This window comes from Peromyscus leucopus, chromosome 9 (genome assembly GCF_004664715.2).
Source record: "Peromyscus leucopus breed LL Stock chromosome 9, UCI_PerLeu_2.1, whole genome shotgun sequence".
NCBI classification, from domain to species: domain Eukaryota; kingdom Metazoa; phylum Chordata; class Mammalia; order Rodentia; family Cricetidae; genus Peromyscus; species Peromyscus leucopus.
In genome coordinates this window covers 106,760,883-106,783,465 of record NC_051070.1, presented here as the reverse complement: position 1 = coordinate 106,783,465, position 22,583 = coordinate 106,760,883, and the positions used below count along the sequence as shown (strand labels likewise).

Here is a 22,583-nt window from a genome sequence, read left to right as displayed (position 1 = left end):
CAAATAAGGCTTTCTTTACATTGCTCCTGATGTGGCATAAGCAACGTGTTTCCACAGTTACAGCTAGTCTTTTCCCCGAGCAGCCCCCCTTGGGGCGCCTTCCTAACAGCCTCTTGTGGACACGTCTGACTTGCACTAATAGTTACAGACTATTCCAACACAGCTTATTTGACCAATTTTTCATGAATTTAAGCTTACTTTAAAATATTTGGCACATGCAGGGCTGTAACAGCCACCCTCATACTGCACATGTCACTTTGAATTGCAGGGTACATCTGAGGAATAAAGTTCTAGGAACCAGACAGGAGGCCCGGGGTGAGGTTTTAAATTCTCACAGCTATTGCCAATGGCTCCCTTGCAATGCGGCACAAGATTGCCAGCACTGTAAGAAGGGCCTACAATGTGAATCCGGTTTGACTGTACCTCCCAAGGAAGCAAAGTTTGCTGCCCATTGTGGGGCATGAGGGTGTGGAGGAGGGCCTCTGTGGAGGTGGTTACTAGCATATGGTTCATTGGGGCAAAAAGACTGAGTGCTGACCTTAAAAGAAAAAGATGAGAAGACTCACATTCACACACACTTCCTGTGTCTTGTCACATGATACCCTGTGTCACCCTGAGACTCTGCCATCCGGAAGATTATCACCACATGTGGGCCTTCGGCCACCCATAAGCCTAAGGAAACCTCTTTTCTTTATAAGGTAAGCACGCCTTGAGTCTTTTAGTAGAGTATCACAACACAGACTGATAACAAAGTGTTATCCCAGGCTGTTTAAACTTGTTTTTCTTGTATCCTTTACAGGTGGAATTCAGAGGTTCCCCCGTCAAGTTTATGAGGTGATATGTGAAGACACAGTATGAACACCAGCATTGGCACCCCCAAAACTTCTCCCCTTCCCAAGCATCACCCCCATTAAAACCTCCACAGTCCCTGCAGTGGGGGCTTTGGAGCACATACCACAATCTGATCTGATGCTTCCCTTTGGGGAGGCTTAAGTAATAACCAGAATAAACCAAACCATGAGGAAAATGTCTAAAGAGAGCTGGGTTAATAGCTTAAAAATTGATTCTCTTAGAAAAGATATGGCATTTTAAAAACTAGAAAATGAGCCCAAGTGAACTATTACCTGCTCTTCCATTTAAATTAGCCCTGAGAGGGCTCCATCCGTGTTTACTCATGACTAAGAAATCCCTCATGCCTTGACGCTATCGATCGATCACTTGAGACAAGGGGAACTTTTGTTTCTCTAGGAGAACTTTTTAAAGACCTGCTAGATGATGTGCAGTCATTCCCAGTGGGTGGATAACTAAGAAAGTAAAGTAAAGTAAATACACCTCCATCTGCAGACGATGAACAACAGGTTGTCTGGAAAGCCAGAGAGGCTGGAGATGAAATGTGAGGGAAATGACAGCCAGAGTCACCGGGTGGCAGCTTACCAGGGCACATGGCCCCAAGCAAGACCTCAGTGGTGCATCTAGAAAGGGCAAGGCCAACCACGTGTCTTTGGAAGCTGTCTGTGGCAGCATTAGTCTGTAATCTGGTGCAGCACTCAAGTTCATAGGTGAGGCCCAGAGGGGCCATTGGAAGCAATGGATCTGCCACGTGTCTATTCTCTCTTCTATTTGTGAGTAGATGAACAATAGTGTGTTCTTACACTCCCCTTGTGTGCTCAGTACATGCTATTAGGGCTAGCAAACAGATTGGGTATAGTCATCCCTTGGTATCCTTGGGGATGTTTCCAGAACCTCTGACCACTGCTACCAAATGCCACAGATACTCAAGTCCCTTCTCTCTCTCCTGTTGCTTTAAATCATCTTTAGATGATTTTTAATACTTAATACAACGCCAGCACCGTCTACACCGTTGTACTGGATTGTCTAGAGAAAAGCTAAGTGAGGCTTGGAGCCTGCAAGAGCTCAGAACAGACACAATGCTTCAAAAATATTTTCTGATTTGATTCTTAGGTGGTTGGATCCATCAATTTGGCACCTGAAGGCATAAGAGTTTGGTTATTCATGTAATTAAAAAAAAAAAGATTGCTGAGAAAAACTAAACTAAAACTATGAAAAGGGGGACAGACTGTGAAAGTCATATTTGTGTTGATTCCCATAAACTCAGTTTTCTACGTTTTCTAAGCGGATCACAATGATGTAGAGCATCAGTCACTTTAGTAATGAGAGAAAAGGATCCTAAAGCAATGTGGAGATTCTGCTTGTCTGAGTGTGTCAACACAGCGGCAATACAGAGAAACATAGTGCTGGGTCTCTTTTACGTGGGGACTTCTCTCTCTGAGACAAGGAGCAGGGTTGCCCCCTGCCTGCCTGCCTGTGCCACTTCCACAGTGAACAGCTATGACAAAGCCTCCCTCCTTTTTCTGCAGGCTCTGGGACCAGGTGGAAGGAAAGTAGTGGCTTTGACACGGTTTGCCTGTTCTAGCGTAATGTGAAACACACCACAAGTCCCAAAGACAATTCAAGGCACAGCACCCACCACTGTCCCACTAAGGATATGTTTATTGGCACTTGATTAGTGGTGTGTGGGAGTGTGTCTAGCCAGGATCGCTGGGTACTCTAAACCTGGGTGTAAGGGTCTTGGGAATTGTTACTGTTGAGATCTGAAGTACTGTTGAGATCCAAAGGCTTGGTGGTCAGCTGGCTGATGGACTAATTGAGGGGTGACTGGATCATGAGGTTCCAGCCTAATCAATGTATTAATCCACTGATGGATTTGCCAGTTCATGCCTTACTGAGAAGTGAGCCCTACTTGGAGAAGGTAAGTCACTTTGGGCCTTCCCTTGAAGAGAATGGCTTTCCCTGGCTGCTCATGTTCTCTCTCTGCTTCCTGGTCACCATATGGTGAGCCATCAATCCCTGCCACATGTTACAGCCACCATGATGTTCTCCCTTTCATACCCAAAGCAGTGGAGCCAGAACCTCCAGAAACGATAAGCTAAAATAAACCTTGCTTCCTCTGAGTTGTTTTCCTCAAGTCTTCTGTCACAGTGACAAAAAAAAAAATACATTTATTGGAAACAGTAGAATCTGTAACAGTTATCATAGCTGCTGCTCAAACATCACAGTCCCAAGCTGTATTTCAGTTCAGTAGGTGCAGAGTTGGGCCTTAGATATAGCGCTTTGAGGGTTGGAGAGATGGCTCAAAGGTTAAGAGCACTGGCTGATCTTCCAAAGGTCCTGAGTTCAATTCCCAGCAACCACATGGTGGCTCACAGCCATCTGTAATGAGATCTGGTGCCCTCTTCTGGCCTGCAGCGATACATGCAGACAGAACACTGTATACATAATAAATAAATAAATCTGAAAGAAAGGAAGGAAGGAAGGAAGGAAGGAAGGAAGGAAGGAAGGAAGGAAGGAAGAAAGAAAGAAAGAAAGAAAGAAAGAAAGAAAGAAAGAAAGAAAGAAAGAAAGAAAGAAAGAAAGAAAGAAAGAAAGAAAGAAAGAAAAAGAAATAGCATTTTGAGAACACACCTAGAAGATTTTGGTGTAGATGATCTAAAGAACACACACCGAGACGTGGAGCCAAGGACACCAGTAAGGCTGTTTCATCTGATTTAAGCATATTTTCCTTCATTCATTTACTCCTACACAGCATATTAGCAAGTGCCCCATCCATTGGAAATGCAAAGGAATAGAATCATGCCTTCAAGATGTTTGTGGTCTGAGACTGCTGTCCAGCAATGGTGGGAAAGGACAAGCTTTTGAAAGTGTAGTGGAGGGTGTCTTGCACAGGCTTCATGGGAGAAAGTAATTCACAGGGAGGTGACCCCAAGGCTGGATTAGGGATAAGGAAGGAAGGAAGGCGCGCACATGCGTGCGTGCATGTGTATATGTGTGTGTGTGTGTGTGTGTGTGTGTGTGTGTGTAGCACTTCTGTGAAAAGGCCAGTCATGTACATGCATGTGTGTGCATATACATATGCATGCATGTGAGTTTATGCACATACAGCAGAAATGAAGAAGGTAAGTTATAGGTCAACTCAAAAGTCACCTTGTGTAAAAAGTATGTCACAGAGAGAGAGCCTTAGAAGCCATTAATCTGGGATGTCATGGGCAGCTGTGCTTTTTACCAAGCCCTGGTGATTCAGCAAAACAGGAAGTTTGGAAACAACATAGTTAGTACCCTCGCTAACATCCTGCAAGCACTTTAGTTAAAGATACCTGGGAAGAGCGTGTGAGATAGCTGTCCAGAGCAAAAATCTCTCCCTTTGAGCTGGTTACTAAGGTCAAAGTCACATTTTTCAATAAGTTTGTATGCAAGAATAATCAGTTGTTTAATTTCTCATGTAATCAAAGAGAATAACAAACAGCACAAAGAAACCAACACTGGAGTGAGTCTGGATGGATCCCGAAGTGGAGTGGAAGGGTATGAGATACTACCCCAGAATGTAGTGACTGACGGGTCCACAATTAACATGCATTAAACCCACCACACAAACGACAAATGGAGATGCTTGCAGGGAAATGTGCTGTGGTTCTGGGAATCATTAATCAATGATGCAAAGGCAGCGCAGAGTAACAGAGTAATTACCTTCCCAGGTATTGCTGGAGGGGACTAGAGCTCAGCTGATCGCACAAGGAAATGAATTCTGCTGAAGCCACCCTGGAGTTCCAGGGCTGTGGCTTTCCCAGGTCCAAGACAGATCCTGCAATTGCAAAGGTCTCAGCAAAGACAGACCAGTTTCACTAGAAGGAAGTTATGCCCTGGGGCCTCTAGGAATAAGAATAAAGGCTCTTCAGGCAGCACAGGAGAGGAAGAATGAGGATTCTGAGGGGCAAACATGGATACACTGTCACGCCCTCTCCTACGAGGCTTTTATTTAGAAATGTAGAAAATGTGGGAGACCTGGTGTCGAGGGCCGTGGGAGTATACAGGTGACGACTGGTGTTTGACAAGTTGACCCACCAGACATATAACTCCCTGATGGGAGCCCCACCTGGCAAAGCCGTGGGGTCATTGGCTGTGGAAACTGGTTGTTTTCTGTCTGTAATTTTCTCAGGTGCCATTGTTATACCTCCCTATAAGAACAGCTGTGGGGTGCTTTCCACAGCCCTTTGGTGGTGTGTTTTACATCTCTGGGCACACATTTAGCTGTGGATTTCTGTTTAAGCTGTATAATTCTGATGTATAGAAATAATACCAGAATGTTCTTCTTTACTGACACAGGAAAGTAACAGTATTCTCAGTCTCAAAGATAGCCTTTTACACATTTTGCAAAGACCGTAGAGCTAGTCCAAAACAGACTAAGCTGCCCCTGCAGAAAATATACAAAGGTTAATTCCCAGGTGTTGTTTATTGCCAAATCAAGGTCAGGCTGTTTACATCAAGACATAGTCCTTGCAGTAGCTCCCTTTCTGCGCCTACCCTGACTGCTCAAGGTTCAGCCCATGGTTTACTGTCTAGGACTCCTCACCAACTTAGAGCTATGTGCATGGGTCAATGTGACATTACTAGCCTAAACAAAACTACATGACTTATCTTGTGTTATGAGTATGGGTAGGGCCCTGGAAAATGTAACTCATAATTGTCCAGAGTTTGGCTGAGGGAGAGCAGCAGCGGCCGTGTGGCGAGAGATGGCTGTGCAGAGCCATGTGAGAGCGGCTGTAGAATGTGAGGGAAGTGTGTGTGTGTGTGAGTGTGTGTGTGTGAGTGTGTGTTGCGTTTGCATGTGAGTGTGTGTGTGTGTATGTGTATGTGAGAGAGAGAGTGTGTGCGTGTGTGTGTGTGTGTGTGTGTGAAAGAGAGAGAGTGTGTGCACGTGTGCGTGTACGTGTGAGAGAGAGAGTGTGTGCGTGTGCGTGTGTGTGTGTGTGTGTGTGTGTGTGTGTGTGTGTGTGTGTGGCTGGGTGAGAGATGAAGAAGCATGAGAGAAGTGTGAGCTAATGAGTGAGTGAAAGAGTGAGTGAGTAAAGAATGAGTGAATAATCTAGAAGAAATAAGTGTATGAGTAAGTGTGAGAGAGAGCTCTGTGAAGGAGCTGCTGCTACGTGGAGGAGCTGTGCCTAGGAACTGTGTAACGAGCTGTATGCTGAGAAAGCTATGGAAATGAGATGTGTGGAGTTGTGACTGTGTGGAGACAAGGAAGATGAAGCTGTATAGAAAAGAGATGTAGAAGAGAATATATGTAAAAGATGTGTAGCCATGTGAAAACAGATGTAACTATGTACAGAGATGTATAGCCATATGTACATAAAGAAAGACATGTATGTATAGAATGTAACAATGTGGAGTTATGTAGCTGTGTGGAGACAGTCAGAGAGCATTCTTAAGATGAAGTAAAAGAGAAGTTAACATCAGAAAGCATGTGTGTTTTCTTGTTTTACCAGTCAGATAGATAGACACTTATTTCTAAATACCCTCAGATAGAAAAAGCCTAGCTCTCCTCGCCTTCAAGGATTTTCTTGCATTACCCTGGAGGTGGCCTTGGAGCGGGCTCTCCATAAGGCCCCCGGTAGCCCAGGGTCTTGTGAAGACATGGATAGACCTTCTTTATATTTGCTTGAGTGTGTTCATGTTTCGAAGATCCTCACACCCACTCATCCCTCCTCAAATTCAAGTTCCATGTTTGACAAACGCAGTGGTGGACCAAGAATAATATTCCAGTGTGCAGGGATAAAACCATGGCAAAGCAGAAATAAGGTCATCATACATAAGTCACCATATACCAGTCGTAAGGCCATGGTGGACTAGGGATAAGACCGCGGTAGACCAGGGATGAGGTCATTATAGACCAGGGCTAAGGCCACAGTGGACCCAGAACCATGTCCTAGAGACTGAGAATGTCACCTATGCATTAGGCAGGGCACATGCTTAGCACTGAGTCCTAGCAGGGGATCTGAGTTCCTGGGTGCTTAGATGCCTTTCCACTCCACAACGTTAGCATGAAAAACTACATAGGAAGTACATGAACCCTAAAGCACTATCTCCAGGCTACTGAAGGATCAAGAGGGGGCACAATGTATGTCACTTGCCCAATACAGAGATTCAGAAGACATTAGAGAGAGGAGAAAAATCACATGAAGAGCAGCAGGTGTGGTGACCAATACGTAGACGTCAGACTGTGTGCATCTGGATGGTGGACGTGTGGGGAGTGGAGCAGGCCCAGAAGCTGTTCCCCCTGCTCAGCTCTATCTAGTTGTCTCTGGTTTAGAGCAGACTCCTCCCTCTGAACCATAGGTTTTCAGCCCCACATGAGTTTCTGGGGCCTGTTTCCTCACACTTCTCCCTGCCTCAGTCTCTAAATCCTGAGGCCACCTGTCGGTCTAGACTCCAAGCACAGTAAGTTTCTTCCTCCTCAGAAAAGGCTATATCTCAAGGAATGCCTTCAAACTTTGAGAGGCCCTATTCCAGCAGGTCAAAGCTTTCTTGGGCCTCACTCTGACCTTTAATGCACCTTCCACCATCTTCACAAGACAAAAAGATCCATTCGGACTCTTCTGGACGCCCACTGGGCATGTTCTCCACAGCAAGTCCCTGACACTCCTTGCCTCAAGAGATCATCCATCTAAACAGGCATTCCTGCTTCACAGATCTCTTGACAGTTTTTTTTCCCTATCCTTGGGGCCATGACCCAGGGTCCTGGGGTTTTTAGGAGTAGAGAACAAGCAGATAGGTCTGCAAGGGCAGCAGCAACCACAGCACTATGGCTGAGAGCTCCCTCCTCAGGTCCAGATACAGGGAGCTCAGCACAGGGAGTCTCAGGCTGAGGCATGCAGCACCTCCTGCCACTTTGCCACAAATGGACAGATGAGGAGTAGAGAACTCCATTTTGAAGATAAAGAAAGTGAAGCTCTGGAAAGTTCCATTAAGGATCAAAGTGGCTGAGCTTGCTGGTGGTGAAAGTGGAGAGGTGAGGCTGGGACTCCAGAGGGCTCTATACACAGCCTTGAGTGTATTCTCCACCCATGGCCCCCACACTGACCTGCTTCTCCAGTGACCAAGGGGGGCACTAAGCCCCTCCCAGCTCCTACTGCTTACCTGAGACTACAAGCATCAAGTACAACCAATTCAACTCAACAACCAACACAACCAATTCAAGCGACACTTGCAAAGCACCACTGCTCAGCCAGGATGAGACTCCTCTGGTACCCATGTCTGCTCTGTTCCAGGTTGCTGATACTGGATTCTTTCCCCACCCCACCACCCCACCCCACCCCTGCCACCCCCACCCGCCCCCACCCCCCGCCTCTCCCTGCAGGTACAGAGACTCTAAGTAGGAGCTGGCAGTTTCAGTGCCCGCCCCTACTCCTTGCTGGGATTCAAACACTTGTGTTTGCACATCCTGGGGACCCCTGCTGCTGCAGCCCACACACTGTGACAGCTTCCTGCTGTGTAACAGGGAAGTTAAGGAGGACTGAAGCTTAAGTAAAACCCAGGAAGGGTGAAGTCCCTGCTGCCTGCCCCGCTCTGTGTGGGAAAGACAGTTCCCTGTGTGTTCCAGATTCTGATCTACTCAAATGAGACCGCAAGAAAGCTGTCACTGGATGGTGGATGTGCCTGAGGAAGCCATACAATCTGCAAAAACAAGATTCTCAGACACGGGGAATGTGTCAAGGACTTCTGTTGGCTGCAAGAGGTTGGAACTGGGACTCTTTTGGGTCAGGCCTATAAACCTCAGAGCTTGCCCACTGTCCTGCCCAGGAAGAGTTGACTTCCACCACCACCCTGCTGGTCTTGGACGAATAAGGACACCTGGGTATCTAGAGAGGTTTTCCCAGATGTTGAGAATGGACATTAAATGAGTATTGTGCACAGGGAATACCCAACACAGCAGGTTATAACCCCAAACATCTCCTGGGATCCCAGCTTGCCTTTCCCACACACACTAGGCTAGACAACCACTCTGAGGGGGCCTGGCTTCTGGTGATCTTTCTGGATCATCTGGTGAGGCCAAGGTGATTCCTGATTGCAGCAGCCAAAGAGTCCAGTAGAAAGTAGCAACAGAAGAGAAGACAGAAGCTGGATAAGGCAGAAGCAGAGAGATTCACCAGTAAGAAAGGTTTCACACACACTGCTGCCTGGCTGGGAAGATGGAGAGAGGGGACCACGGGCCAAGGGATGCAGGCCTTTCCCAGGAAGCTGAGGATGTCTCAGCTGACAGCCATCAAACCTCAGACATACAGAGACATGGACCAAAGTCTGCCAGCATCTGAATAGTCCTGGAAAGGAATGCATCCCAGAGCCCCCAGAAGGCTCTGCAGCCCTTGTCAGCATCCCTATACTGTGGTGCTCTGCCAGAACCAGAGTCCTACAGGGCCGGATTCCTGAGGTAGTAAATGTGCACTGTCTCAAGTCACTAAGTTCATGGCTATTCATTAGCAATGAAAAGCTAATATAACGCATTGCAGGGCTGAGCATCTTTCATATTTATTATTTGTTGTTTTATTTTTATGTATTTATTTTTATTTGTTTTGTTTTGTTTTATTTTTATTTATTTATTTTTAGTTTGTTTTACTTTTTTTATTTCTGAGATAGCGTTTCTCTGTAGCCTGGCTGTCCTGGAACTTGTTCTGTAGAACAGGTTGGCCTCTTTTACTTTATATTATATTTTTAATTTCTCAGGTGCTAGTGTTAAGAGTCTGTGTTGCCACACCCAGCTGCATGGTTCTGGTTCTCCTCTTACCAAAACATTGAGAAGAATCTCTATGCAGGCAGCATGAAGCAGCTTCCCTTTCCCATGAGGAAAGCAGGGGGAAGCTGGCACTTGGTTTACGCCCCATATGCTCTTTTTACCACCGTATACACTGTGGCGTGTGTAGCAGCATTACTGGCCTCTGACCTCCAAGGGTTGGTAGCAAATCCCCTGGCCCCAGTCATGACAAAATATCCCCAGGCATTGGAAAATATCTTGTGGGGAGGAAATTTATCCCTCCCCCAAAATTGCTGCTTTTATATAACCAATCCATTAAGGATGTAAGGCAAAAGATGTTTCTACAGAAAACCTGGGTCTCTTAGCTCTCATCAATTGACTAGGCGTTTACCCAATATTCAACTGCCTTTGTGAGCTTGTTAATATGTGGATAGACGCCAACTGTTAGCAATTAGTCCTCAGCTATGGGTCATGATGAATATATATACATATATACGTATGCGTATCTGTCGGGTCCCTGGGGTCAGGAGAATCAGTAATGACAGAGGCGGGCAAGTAAAGGTAGTTTTGGGTTCAGGAGCAACAGTGGGAGATAATGCAGGAGGCAGTAGAAGAAGCAAAAAGGGACACATCGACTCTCAGGTTCCAGAGCAGGGAGCAGATAAGATTAGCTGCAGAGTCCATAGCAAGGTTCACATAAGCGGAGCGCTCCAGGCAGATAGCCTGTATGGTGACCCAAACCAGTACCATGGAAGCCCATAAACATGCTGGGACTGGTGGCTGTGCAGGCGAAATGCCTGCTGAAAGGTTGGCAGCAGCCAGAGTGGCCAGCATTTCAAGTCAATCCTCTTATACAACCCTGGGAAAGATCAATCCAGCTTTACAACTCCTTCAAGGAGACTAAGAAATGTGCTACAGTCCCTGAGACCTTCACATGCCCATCCCCGGACGTCTGGATTGTCATCTGTTCCCAGAAACTCAGCCCACTCACTCCGCAGGCCCCAATTAGATCCCCCCTCACCAACTCAGGGGCAGCCTGGACCTGAATCTCAGGCATGCATCTGCTTGCAATACTTACACAGTTTGCTGGGTGCACCTTGTCCCCTCATGTTTGGTTGGAGTGTCTCCTTGGCCTACATCCCCAGGGAAGAACCTGGTTTCTGCTCAAGACCTGATGCCCACAAGCTTTTTGCAAAGGGAAAAAGGGCACTTCCCATGTACCCCATTCTCAATTAGTCTCTTCTGCTATCCTGTCTAAGCCTGCCAGAGCTGCATGAAGAGGATGCTAAGAGCGCTACAGGAAAGATGAGAAAGCAGGTCCACAAAGGTGGCCAGTGGAGATTTGAACTTGGGTCTGATTTATTCTAAGACATGTGCTTCATCTTCCGTTCTGTTTTTAGATCCTAACGCTATTGTGCCCCCCATGGCTCTCTGGTAAGATTTGGACAAGTATCCACCAAAGGTTCACATGTCAAGGTTTGTTCCCTAGGGTGACAATATTAGGAGGTGCTATATATCTCTAAGAAGTAAGGCCCAGTGAGAGGTACATATGTTACTGGGATTGTGCTCATAAAGAGCTTTATAGGATGGCAGCCTGTGTGTCTCTCCCTTCCTTCCCCTCTCCCTCTATTCCCCTCTCTCTTTCTCCTTTCCTTCTCTTCCTGGCTCCAGATGTCAGCCCATCCTTCTACCATGCTACAGACCTCAACAGAGTTCCAAACCAATGGGGACCTAAACTCTAGAACTCTAGGTCTATAAAACTTTTTATTTTCATAAGTAACCTTTCATAATTATTTCTTTGTAGCAATCTGAAGCTAATACATATTCCTGTGGCCATGCCAGGGACAATAGCTTGGGCTTCCCAAACACTACCCACCAGACCCAAAATTTTTTGCTACCCAGCTCTGGCCTGTCTCCAAGACTTGTGCATACTTCCTCTCCATAAAATCCAATGGAATGTGCATAGAACCACATACAACTCTTAACTCACTCACCCCTAGGCCTGAGTGATGTCCCAGAGATGCCATGGTATAGAAACAACTTGGACATACTAATAGGCATGCCAAAATATAGTGTCCCTCCAGGTGTGGGTAGGCCTTTCAGGGAAGCCAGATTTTAATGGGAGGCTCGGGAACTGCTACAAGATCCAGGGAAACATTTAGGAAACATTTCATACAATAGTTAGCTTGAGTCTCATATTGTAGATGTTTTGACACAGGGCATATTGGATGCCTGGGAAATTAGAAGCCTGCTCCCTCTGCTCATTGTTTATGTAGTTGGCAGGTGCGAAAGTTATTGGAGCTTCCCTACACCAGTGATAACATTCCAGTCTGTCCTGTCAGACAGTCTTAATGGATTTACCTTTGCTCTGCCCATGTATTACCTTTTCTCCATCAAGAAGCTCTTGTAAAATGACTTGTCTTTCCCGGCATAATTCCAAGAAATCTTCTGAGTGCAGACTTTCATGCAAAGCAGGAAAGAAGGTCAGTTGTGTACAATCCACCCCCACCTCGTCCGGCCTGATCTCAGTTTCCTCGGATGTCAGCTCAACTGCAGTATCGTAAAAACAGACACATTGTCATGGTGTGAGCTACATGATGTTGCAATGGGGAACATGTAGCACACGCCTTTGTCACTGAGAGGAACTGTGAGGCTCTAAAGTAGAAGTGGTCCACGTGCCCTTCCACTGTTGCTGAGGAGGGATACAGCCGCCTGACCCTGTGTTATAGTCCGCACACCTGCAAGCGGTGCCCATGTGGGTATGCCCAGTCCTAGCCACTCCACAGCTTTCAAATGATGTAAGGCAACATTTTGAAATTCACCCTCACTGATCAATGAAGCATCTTTCTTTAGGTCTGTCTAGGATTTGTTCCTTCTGAACCTCAAATCGTTCTTTCTTCTACGAGCATGCCACTGATATTTCCAAACTACGGAAGCCCTAGCTGCTTCTTTAAAGGAGTTGGGAAAGCCACGGTGCACTGATAAATGAATAATATTGTGTGGCCTGGAGTATGAAGAGTGTCAGTCTCCATCCAGTAAGTGCTCTGGGCTAGACACTGTGGTGGCATTTGTCTATCTAGTCCTATCTCAGCTACAATATCCCCCCCCCCTCAGTTTGCAAATGAAAAATCTGAATAAGGCTCAGGACTTTGCCCAAGATCACATGGCTACTGAATTAAAGGGGATGTGAAGCGGGTCTCTTCTGCACCGGTATGGTTAGCCTCAGTGTTCACAAAGGGACCAAATAGCTTTTGGTATCTTTTCTGTATATATGTGTATATGTGATTTTTAACATAATAATGTTGTTGCACTTAAAAAGTTCATTTAAGATTATGTCATAAGTACTTTTCCAATCGATTTTAAAGTTTTTTTCAATAATGTAAATGGTATTGAAGTATTACATTGTGTGGCTATTTCATAATCAACAAATATCTTTCCTGCTGCTCTAGAGACATGATGGCTTCTATATCTGTACCACCAGGAAAATGTTGTTTTGTAGTCATTCCTGTTCATGTATAGATTTGTCTGCCAAGAGCCAGGATATCTGGATCTAAGCTAAGCAGGTAACAGCATGGATGTCCTCATCTTACTCCTTCTCTGCTCACTTGCCCCAAATGTGTTCCTGCCTAGAGCAGGCATATTGCTCACGACTGCAAAGCTATGAGCCATTTACTTTGTGCCAAAGTTCAGTTCTTTGACCACCTCCCCACTTGGGAATCTCACGGGTGGAAAAAGAAAAATGCCCGCTGTTCCCAGAGCCAGTCCTCACAGCTTTGTCCACTGCACAGAGCATACCCTTGTAGGGACTGGTGACCAAGAAGGTCCTTACTATGTTTTTTGTCTTATTCTAAGACACCTTATTATCCTTCTACATGTTTTGACCACATACTAAACATGTATTTGAATTGCTCTAGGGCACTTTTAAAGTCTACTCAATATAACAAACTAATGAGACACTCATAATTACTATTCTAAGCTTACTAAAAATTCTGCCACTCACAGAGGTCTGGGTCTGGAATAAATCCCCTTCATTCAGAAACACAGCACTGGAGAGCTTGTGTGAAGACTGCTCTGGTTCCTCAGCAGTTTCTCTCCCCACAGACCCACACATATAGTAATATCTTTAGTGAGATATTAAATGAAATCAGCAATATGTTTTTGATTATTGAAAAGAAAGAAATATTATTTATTATTTAATTATTGAAGAGAAAGATAAATTTATAAACTCAATACCTTGGTTTTCAGCATTTATCTGAGAAACAGCACCCTTTCTGTCTTGGCTCTCCTGAAATAAGACCAGAGAGAAGAGAAAATAAACTCCAGACATTGTTTGTACCCCTCTCCCTTTCCACAAATTTACAGATAGACATGAGCATGTGCAATTCCCCCAAGTTACTTTACACTCAGGTACAAAAAGGAGAATATGCTAAATCCTAAAGGATCATGTAAAATGCAAGTGTTTGCTGTTTCTGAGTGAGAGCAGAGACTGTGTATTCCATTAAGTAGGATTTATACAGTGGTTACCAGGACTAGATAGCATGCTGGATGTCTGCATGTGGGTCACCCTGAAGGGAGTTAGGCTGGACAGCCACAGGGACCAATGACCAGGTTACAGAGCCAAGTTCTGGCATTGTCACCCACACAGTCAACAAGAAACCTTTTCCCCTGCCTCCAAATCCTAAATAAAAACATTTTGAGGAAAAAAAAAATGCAGCATGCCACCAGTCATTGATGACAGCTAAAAGTACAAACATCTACTGAATAAATTAAATATAATTTTCTCATAAGTGTTCTGGAGGGGGGCTTAGCATGGGTAGAGATGCTAGGGTAACAGACTGGAGAACAAAACTAATGCCATATCTTGGGACAGATGAAGGGGGAAATACTCAGCACCCCAGTGTTTGGGGGGCTGCCTTTCAAACTATTTTAAATTAGGGATGCTTGATGAGGATATGAAAAACTGTTGCCAGTTGTTTTTTTCTTTTCTTCCTTTATCCATTCTAAAATAAAGCCAATGACTTCTCTTCCTTAAAACACAAAAATGCGTATCTGATGACCTAGCTACATGAGCTTCAGGAGAGCCAACTCCCAGGGGCTGCCAGATTCCTCCGTTTGGAAGCCAATACAGCCTGGGTCTACTGGGTCTAAATGGGTCACGGTTTGAGCTTGCAGAACTGCTGAGTTTGGGAGATTTTTCACTGTAAAACTTATTACAGGATTTGTTTGAGCAATAACTAGTCCCCAGAAGTGCAGATACAAAGTGTTCAATGACAAAAGACTCGTGTGAGCACACAGTGGCCATCGCCAGGGGGGCATTCCCCTGGATTTCTGTGGGTTGCATTGTGTTAATGGATTAGGGTTTAATAAGAATGACCAATTCACACATTCACCACCCACTCATCTACCCATTCATTCAGGTTCTGGGGAAGGATAGTGCTTCCTTTTCCCCTCCTAAATGACTTTAAGTTTAAGCTTGAGGACTCTGTTGAACTTATCTAGTTATACTCTGTCTTGGTTAAAAAAAAAAAATAACAAAACCAAAACAAACAAAAAAGACAGGAAGGCCACATCGCCACTTCCCTGTACACTTCCCACCGCACCCAGTGCCTACCTTACACCCTCCTTGGTTCAGGGCCTCCCATGAAAACAAGCGTCTGATGCGTTTCCTCATTCGAGCTGGTCCTTCCCTCCTGTCCAGTTCCCACTGGGAGCAGGGTGTGGATTTTGTCACTGGGCCCCACAATCCCAGCTCCCCAAAGAGCTGTTCCCGAATCCTGGCCCAGGCCACGGCTGCCTTGATGCTGCTACTTTTCCGCCTCTGGGAAGCAGAGAAACAACACCACACTTAGATACATGCCCCTCGCAGGCCCGCCCCAAAGCTCCAGTGTTGGTTATCGGACAGAGATGGCCGTCTAGGTAGCCCTCAGGGTTATACAGCATCCTCTCTGGAGCCAGGCCCAGGAGGAGGAAATTCTTTCTCGGCTTGGAGATCCTTCAGCGTCAGGAGGGAAGAAGAAACCTGAGCAGCCTTCGGCCTTCCGAGCCACTACTCTAGTCTGTTGCTGGGATTGTGCAGGTAGCAGGGGGCCCTGAGGACATGGATTTTTCCATGGCCCCTGACTTCTGAAATAACGCTTGCTCCTCTGGGAGACCCAGACTGGTGCAGCAGAGAGGCTGACACTCCTGTGATGACTGATGATTTGAGAAAGTCATTCTCGTCTCTGGACTTCAGAATCCACAGTGATGAACTGAAAGGCTGGGTGTGGGAGGACCCTTCCATCCTAAGGCCGTCCCACGCTTGAATATGGAAGGGTTCTAGAACAGTCCAAGAAATGAAAACTCGGGTGTACATGCAAATAACATGACATTCGTGAAATCTTCAGTTCGTGTGCGAGGTTTTCACTTCCCCACTTTAGGCCTTTTTAAAAGCACATTGACGCCCACACTGTTTTTGTAGGCCATATTCGGGTTTTATACCACACCTACCAAAGACACATTTTAGTCTGATTTGAACAGCAGGGTTAACTCCATATGAACTTTTGTAGTTATTCAAATATTTGGTGGCATTTGTCCTAAATTTTAATTTTTCACAAAATGGACTGGTAAATACAGTAATGGAAGCAACAGATGTTTCCAAAACAACATAAATAGAAGGGAATGTGCACATGTGTTAGGCCAAGTTCTTGGCTTGGTGCTCTCTGAAGCCCAGGCAGAGGAAGCAGCTTTGGCCCTTCCACCTCCACAGGGCATTCTGTCCCTGGGCAGGGACAGCCCTGCAGACATGTGGCTTGACACTGATCAAACTACAGAGTGATCTTGTTCCAGGATGAGGCTCAGTGAGCAGAGGGAGCTCACCCCAGACTCACCCTTTCATCCATGTGCTTCAAACTCACCAGCCATTTCACACATGTGTGCTCTTATGAATGTGTGAAAGAGAAATAATGAATGAAAGAAAGAAAGGCAGAAACAGAAAGAAAGAGAGAGAGGGAGGGAGAGAGAAAGAAGAGGGAGGGAGAGAGAGAGAAAGAAAGAAAGAAAGAAAGAAAGGAAGGAAGGAAGGAAGGAAGGAAGGAAGGAAGGAAGGAAGGAAGGAAGGAAGAAAGGGTAAAGAGTGAGAGGTTCAAGAGAGGCGGGAGAGAAGGAAAGAGGGATGGTGGAAGGGCAGAAGGGAGGGAGGGAGATGCTGACCATGTGGATTTGGCTCTCCCTGAAACCTGCCTTCCTCCTGAGTTTTTCATCGTTTTCTCAGTTGCATTAGCCTGATGCTCTGCCCCCTGCTCCTGAAAAAGCTGTGCAGAGACTTAGAGACAGAGACTGAGGAGAAGTGAAATAGCCCATGGGTCCCTACGGGGCTCAAAGGGAGCACATCTCTCACATAGGAAAGGCAAGAAGGAGCATTTGGGGTGACCGGCATCTTGCAAAGAGTTTTAGGCAGCAAGGCAGGCTGAGGCACGTCTATACATCATGGCAAGGCCCTGGCATGGGAACAGCAGTGTCTAGGCACAGAACAGAAAGAACAAGAGCAACATCTGCAGAGAAGACAACGGACAGAGCTTGGACAAAGCAGAGGAACGAGTGAACAAGTCAGAGGGGATGGAGGGATGCTGGCAGAACTTCTGCAGCGGCAGAGATGTGGCAGGGCAGTATCTGTCGGATATGACAGTGCCTGGGAGGACCTCCAGGGCACCGGGTGGAAGGATCAGGAAGGCCCTGGGCTCCCTCCATCTCTGGGGACCTCTAAGTGGCAGGTAAAGTGAATGCTGGAGACATCTTCAGTTATGGCACCTTGTTACTGGCAGCTCTGCAGTGGGGCCCCTGACTTCCCTGTCACCTCCTTGGGAAAGGGTCTCCTTGGGTTCACTTAGCACAGTGGTTCTCAACCTTCCTAATGTTGCAATCCTTTAATACAGTTCCTCATGTTGTGGTGACCCCCAACCATAACATTATTTTAGTTGCTACCTCATAGCTGTAATTTTGCTGCTGTTATGAATTGTAATGTAAATATCTGATATGCAGGATACCTGATATGTTATCCCAAGGAGGCCGAGACCTATCGGTTGAGAACCATGGAGTTAGCGGAAGCCGACCTTGAGTAACCATCAGATTTCAAAACGCTAACTTCTGTCAGTGGTTGAGCTTGTCCCAGGAGTGATGGCGTGTGCTTTTAATCCCAACACTTGGGAAGTACAGGTAGGCGGATCTCTCTGAGATTAACGTGGTCTACTGTGGTCTACATAGGCAGTTCCAGGCCAGGCAGGGCTCCATAGCAAGCAAGACTCTGTCTCCAAACAAACAGACTAAACTTTGAGCTTGACTTTTGTGGACGTGATGTGTGTTAGAAAGTATGCTGGCCCTCAGAAAAGTGGGGTGAGTGCTCCAGACCCCATTATCTCCAGCAGACAGTGATTATATCTGCATTCCTCTGAAACATTTTAAATATTTAAAGACTTGGAAACACAAAATACCTTCAAAAACGCTGATTTTTCTAAAATAAATAAAAAACTACCAATAGTAAATCACACAAATTGTTCAAGTATTTCTGAACCCTAGTCAGGTCCCACTTATGAAACCAAGCCAGGCTGGCATTTCAGGAGACTGGTGCCTCCTTTCTCAGCTGGAACCTCTGTTGAGTCCTGGCCCTACTGACAGGGACTTTTGATTTTGCAGAGTCAGCCGGAACTTAGAAAGTGCAGATGTCAGCTCTCTCCTAGGCAGAAATTAGTGGACCAGGTTCTCGAAACAAAAATGTAAGGCTCTTGGTGAGATGCTGATAACATATATAAATCTTGTGCCTCAAAATGGCCTAAGTGTAAAGTGGATTTCCCTAAAAAAGAATGCAACCTAAACTCATCTATTTTTCCCCTTCAATGACAACTGACTGCGTTAACAGCATTGCTCACTCCAGACAAAAATCAGTGAGTCCGTTCGGAGGATGAACTGATGTGCAAGGGCCTGTCCCACAGCCACAGACAGTACACAAATATGTCAGCAAGGCACCCTCAAGCTTTGTAATGCAGTCTACAGTGTTGGAGCCAGGTAAGTGCTCACAACAAAATCTTAGTCCAAGGCTTCATACCAGACATTCTGGCTGCTCCCCGTGACAGCTGCCAGGAGCCCACTTCAAACCTTGTGTCTCCCACCTGCAGGGTCTGATGTCCAGGAAGCTGTGCTGATAGACTGGCTCCCAGCACCAGGCCACCACGTCTCAACCTTTGGGACTCCCCCACCCCAACACCTGCATGTGTGTGCGCTAATGATTTCTTTCACTCACTGTACTCTCACAGTAGAACCTTCCAATTTGAGCCTTGTCACCCTGTCCTGGAGATTCTTCTTCACCCGTGGCCTCACTACTGAGTTCGAATCACCTTCAAGGCAGATTGACAGCATTATAGATGCTGCACTTTCAACACAGGGCATAGGCTTTGGCACAGACACATTCCTCTGTAAATGAGAAATTGCTAAGTCTTGACACGGAGTGCCGTGTTGTGTTGTAGAATGAGTGCTCATTTAAGATCCTGGCTTTAATATCAACTAAAGCCCAACTCCTCAGCCATTATGCAGTCGTATGTGGAATATCTGTTGTCCACCAGTCACAAGCTAAGGACATAAACCTTGTTCCTTCCATCTTCGTGGTTAGAAAATAGCTATGGAAGGGAAGGGGTTAAAACAGTGAGAGTGCTTTGCTTGACTGTGCAGAAATCACACCTGCATGGGAGCTTTAAATGTCAAAGCCCTCCCTTATTGGTGACAGCTCTCTAGTTTAGAACCAAAACCTCAATGTGACAGGAACCTTCCGTGTTTGGGCCCAGCTTCAGCTTCACTCTGTGTCTCCCATCCTGGGTCCTTCCAACCACTTCTCCCAGCACATCAGCGGCATCCACCTCCTTCCTCCCTCAGAACCCTCGCACACATTCTCTCCCTGTTTCCTAAAATATTTCGGCCCATGCCGTTCTCTACAGATCTCAGCTTAAATTGCTCCGTTCCTCAGACAAGGCATCCGAGTAGCCCAGATTAGATTTCTTCCTTGGTTAAAATCTTTTATCTCCTTGCTAAATCCCCACTATAAGTCACAAATAGCTACTGAGTTGTGAAGTTATTTAATGTGAATCTCCCCCTTATAGTGAAGCCATCCAAACATGAGACCCAGTTCAGTGTTTCATAACAGCACCTGCAGCTCCCAGCAGGGTCTGAGGTGCCCTGGGCTCTCAATGTCCACCTACTGCATGGTTAGTGAGCAGAAGAGTGAACAGTGACAGGTACCAGCCCCTCTGCTGCTGAGCTGTGGGTGCTGGACCCTCTGTGCAAGCCAAGAAAGCTGGACCCGTCATTGGCAATCAGTTGCTGGCTGTTGCACTCTAAAACTTAAAACAAAGACCTTCTGAGTCTCTCTTCTTTCGCTTTCTCTCTTGATTCAAGGTAGCTCCAAGTATACTCCATAGTGAAGAGGCATGCCTTGTTTCTTACCTGCACAAAGTCTCTGTAGAGAGACGCATACAGCTCCTGTCCTTTTCTTCTGTAATTCTCTATACAGGACACAAAATCCTAGAGGAGAAAGGGAGCCACAGCTTAGTGATGCATGGGAGACTGAGATGCATGCCTCCACTCTGACCAATTGCTACAGGAAATGATGGTTAAGGGTCTGCTGGCAAAACCAGTCACAATCTTGTGAATAGTGATTTCGCCTACGTTGATCCACTAACACAACATATTCACACGCACACATGTGTGTCGCTTTCTTTTCCGACTGTGATAGGCTCAGCCTTCCTCTTTAGAAAAATTACCAAAATGCTGGCTTTGAGTAATCTGCTCTACGGCAGACAGTACAGTGTTAGCCAAGAGAGATAAGACTTGATCCACAGTCTTGGAAAGAAAGAAAGCTTACCGAGGTGTGCCTAATATTAATGCCTTTGCTTTTTGCTTTGAGATACTTGCACATTTTTAAATGGAACAGGGTTGGGCCACTAAGCAGAAAGTAGCCTCTAAATAGCTGACCTCAGTGGGGCTTATGGCTGAATTGGTGGGCTGGAGAGTTAATCTCCAAGTCCACCAAGGTATTCAGACCACAGAGAATGAAGGTCCTGGAAACTGGGCAGTGAGGGGAATTACACACAGCTTTCTGCATCCATGACCTCTTTCAGCAGCTGATAACTGAGAAGCTAGGTGAGACGGAGAAGCTGAGTAGAGGCTCCTGCAGCCTCAGTTTGGAGACACACGGAGGATGAAGACTTAAAGGTGGGATTTCTGTTGAGTTTCCTTCCTCAAACCCACTGGTTTACTAGTCCGTGTGTTAAAATGGCAAGTCTACATAAAGCGTTTCCAAATACAACCGATGTCTGTTTCAAGGACAGGTGGTTATATAGTGAGCATGCTTGTGAGCTGAACTAGTGACTTCTGCCACAGAATAGCATTGTTTTTATTTGAAAGAATGACTGATGGGCAAAACCATAATTATTAACATTGAGTATTTGGCAGATATTCTCTTGAAAATGAGCCAACCGAACAAGTCATTTCCAACGAAACAAGTGGCAGCGTGTGTTGCCAAACATGATGAAAATTGAGACTTTAAGCACTAGGATGCTGGGAAACTCATCTCTGCTCCCATGAATGTGCCAGTTTCCCACCAGCCACAGGCTTTCCTGAGATGGCTGAAGACTCAAACATGCCTTTTCTATACTGTGTGTCTTAGAGTTTTTAATTGCCGTGACAAAATGCCATGACTAAAAGCAAACTGGAGAGGAAAGGGTCTATTTCACCTTAGAACTCTTAGGTCACACCCCATCACCGAGGGAAATCAGGGCAGGAACTCAAGACAAGGCTGGAGGCAGGGACTGCATCAGAGACCGTGGATGAGTGCTGTTTTCTGGCTTGCTTCCTCTTGGCTTCCACACTCTGCTTTCTTCTAGCACCCAGAAAACCTATCCTGAAGTGACACTGACCACAGTGAGCTAGGCCCTCCCATATTAACCATTAATCAAGAAAATACACAGATTTACTTACAGACAAATATCATAGAGGTACTTTTCTTTAATAGTCTAAATCTGGGTGTGGTGATATATTGTGTCCCCCAATATACTGTGCACCCTAATAAAGCTTATCTGAAGAAAAAGCCAGCCACTATAGTAAACATAGAAGTCAGGCAATGGTAACACAGCACAAGCCTTTAATCCTAGCATTTGGGAGGCAGATATCCATCCAGATCTCTGTGAGTTCAAGGCCACACTGGGAACAGAGCCAGGCATCATGGCACATGCCTTTAATTCCAATACAAGTTAACCATAGAGGTCTGAAGGTCTGTACAAACAGACAGGAAGTGACGGAGCTGGGCAGAAAGAGGAAGTAATGTAGCTGGGTGGAGAGAGGAAGTGAGATGGCAGGGACAGAAAGGCATATAGGCATGGGTATACAGGAAGTAGGTTTCTTTGGAGGCTGAGGAGTTGGACGTGAGTTTGGCTGTGGCTTGTCCTGTTCCCTGATCTCTCAGCTTTTACCCCAATATCTGGTTCTGGGTTTTTATTAATAAGACTGTTTAGCAATTCATCTTACATCTAGGTTTTGTTTATTCCAGAGCCAGCAGTGTTGAACAGTGTACTTTCTATGTTTCTGATTGTAACACAACATTTTCCTCAGTGTTCCATTGTAAACATTCTCTTGTAAAAAAAAAAAAATCCCTTTTTGTACCAAGGTTTCAACCTGGACCTATCTTCCTTCTTTCCTTCCTTCCTTCCTTCCTTCCTTCCTTCCTTCCTTCCTTCCTTCCTTCCTTCCTTCCTTCCTTCCTTCCTCCCTCTCTCCCTCCCTCCCTCCCTTCCTTCCTTCCTCTCTTTTTTCCATTCTTCTCTTTTTTTAAATTTTTCCTTTTATTGAAAATTGATTTTTTCTTCACTTCATACATCCTGATTATGGTTTCCCCTTCCTCCACTCCTGGTTCCTCCCCACCTCCCCTCCCATCCAGATCCACCCCCTTTCTCTCTCATATGGAAAC

General features: G+C 45.8%; 1 protein-coding gene across 2 annotated transcripts in view; it reads right to left on the bottom strand.

Moving 5' to 3' along the window:
* Window positions 1-22,583, bottom strand: part of Wdfy4 (WDFY family member 4) — a 249,093-nt gene that overhangs the window by 76,499 nt on the left and 150,011 nt on the right. For both annotated transcript variants that reach the window (XM_037208721.1, XM_037208722.1), the window contains exons 40-43: window positions 20,066-20,143; window positions 15,213-15,419; window positions 13,835-13,886; window positions 11,985-12,151 (exon numbers count right to left, since the gene is read on the bottom strand). In XM_037208721.1, coding sequence (XP_037064616.1) covers window positions 11,985-12,151; window positions 13,835-13,886; window positions 15,213-15,419; window positions 20,066-20,143 — 504 coding nt within the window. The remainder of the gene's footprint in view (window positions 1-11,984; window positions 12,152-13,834; window positions 13,887-15,212; window positions 15,420-20,065; window positions 20,144-22,583) is intronic.